At 43.6% G+C, this 944-nt stretch overlaps 1 protein-coding gene across 1 annotated transcript; it reads right to left on the minus strand.

Moving 5' to 3' along the window:
- Window positions 1-105: 105 nt before the first annotated feature.
- Window positions 106-560, minus strand: LOC107683057 (unconventional myosin-XVIIIa-like; the record flags this gene model as incomplete). The annotated part of the gene is made up of 2 exons (XM_016479150.1): window positions 106-216; window positions 360-560. Coding segments are annotated over 2 exons (312 nt in total), but the record flags the coding sequence as incomplete, so codon positions are not given.
- Window positions 561-944: the final 384 nt, after the last annotated feature.

Raw genomic sequence — 944 nt, forward strand, 5'->3', positions numbered from 1 at the left:
CACACACACACACACACACACACACACACAGGCAGACAGGAAAGGATGTTTCAGACAGGGTTGTAAGGTGGTCTAACGAGCTGTAATTCATTCTGCGTCCCTGACCCGTCTCTGTGAGGACTTCTGCACGTCCTCCAGTTCCTCATCCTTGTCCTCTAGCTCCTTCTGATGGATCTGCTTCATCCTCTCCATCTCCATCTCAAAGCGCAGGTGCATCTGTGGAGAACAGAGTTCAGATGGCCTGTTTGGGTTACTGCACCTTTAAGACTTATTTAAATGTGGGTGGTCATATGTTAATGTGCTCATGGTTATGACGTCATAACCTTTACAAAAGGTCAACTCTTCTTGGCTTCCTATACCTGCTCCTGCTGCTTGATTCTGGCAGTCATCTGGCTGATCTCCTCCGAGCGCTCCTTGTCTCTGGTCTCCAGCTCACGGAGCTTCTTCTTCAGTTCAGGGATGGAGTCGGAGGTGAGGTGGAGAGGGACGCTCAGGTCACGGATCTGAGCACACAGTTCCTCCTTCTGCTGCTGCAGGTGCATGACCTCCACCTGACTCTCCTGAAACACACAAACATATTCATACACACATCACGTAAACGTAAATACACAAACCAACAACCGAACATGCAGGAGCAAAAACACACACAAGACAAACATATACAAAGACACAAACACAAAAATACACAACAAATGCATAAAAAATACAAATATCCATACACAAACAAGCACAAATGCAAAAACATACACAAAACAAGCATAAACACAAAAACAAATACACATATATTGCAAAAACGCACAACAATCACAGATGCAGACACATACACATACATACAACTACAAAAAACTCGTTGCAAACTTATGCAAATGCATAAAACAAACACAAACGCTTACATATACACACACAGATGTACACAATTAATGCAAAACACACGCAACAATGCA

This window comes from Sinocyclocheilus anshuiensis, unplaced genomic scaffold (genome assembly GCF_001515605.1).
Source record: "Sinocyclocheilus anshuiensis isolate Anshui unplaced genomic scaffold, SAMN03320099.WGS_v1.1 C32802345, whole genome shotgun sequence".
In the NCBI taxonomy this organism is placed as follows: domain Eukaryota; kingdom Metazoa; phylum Chordata; class Actinopteri; order Cypriniformes; family Cyprinidae; genus Sinocyclocheilus; species Sinocyclocheilus anshuiensis.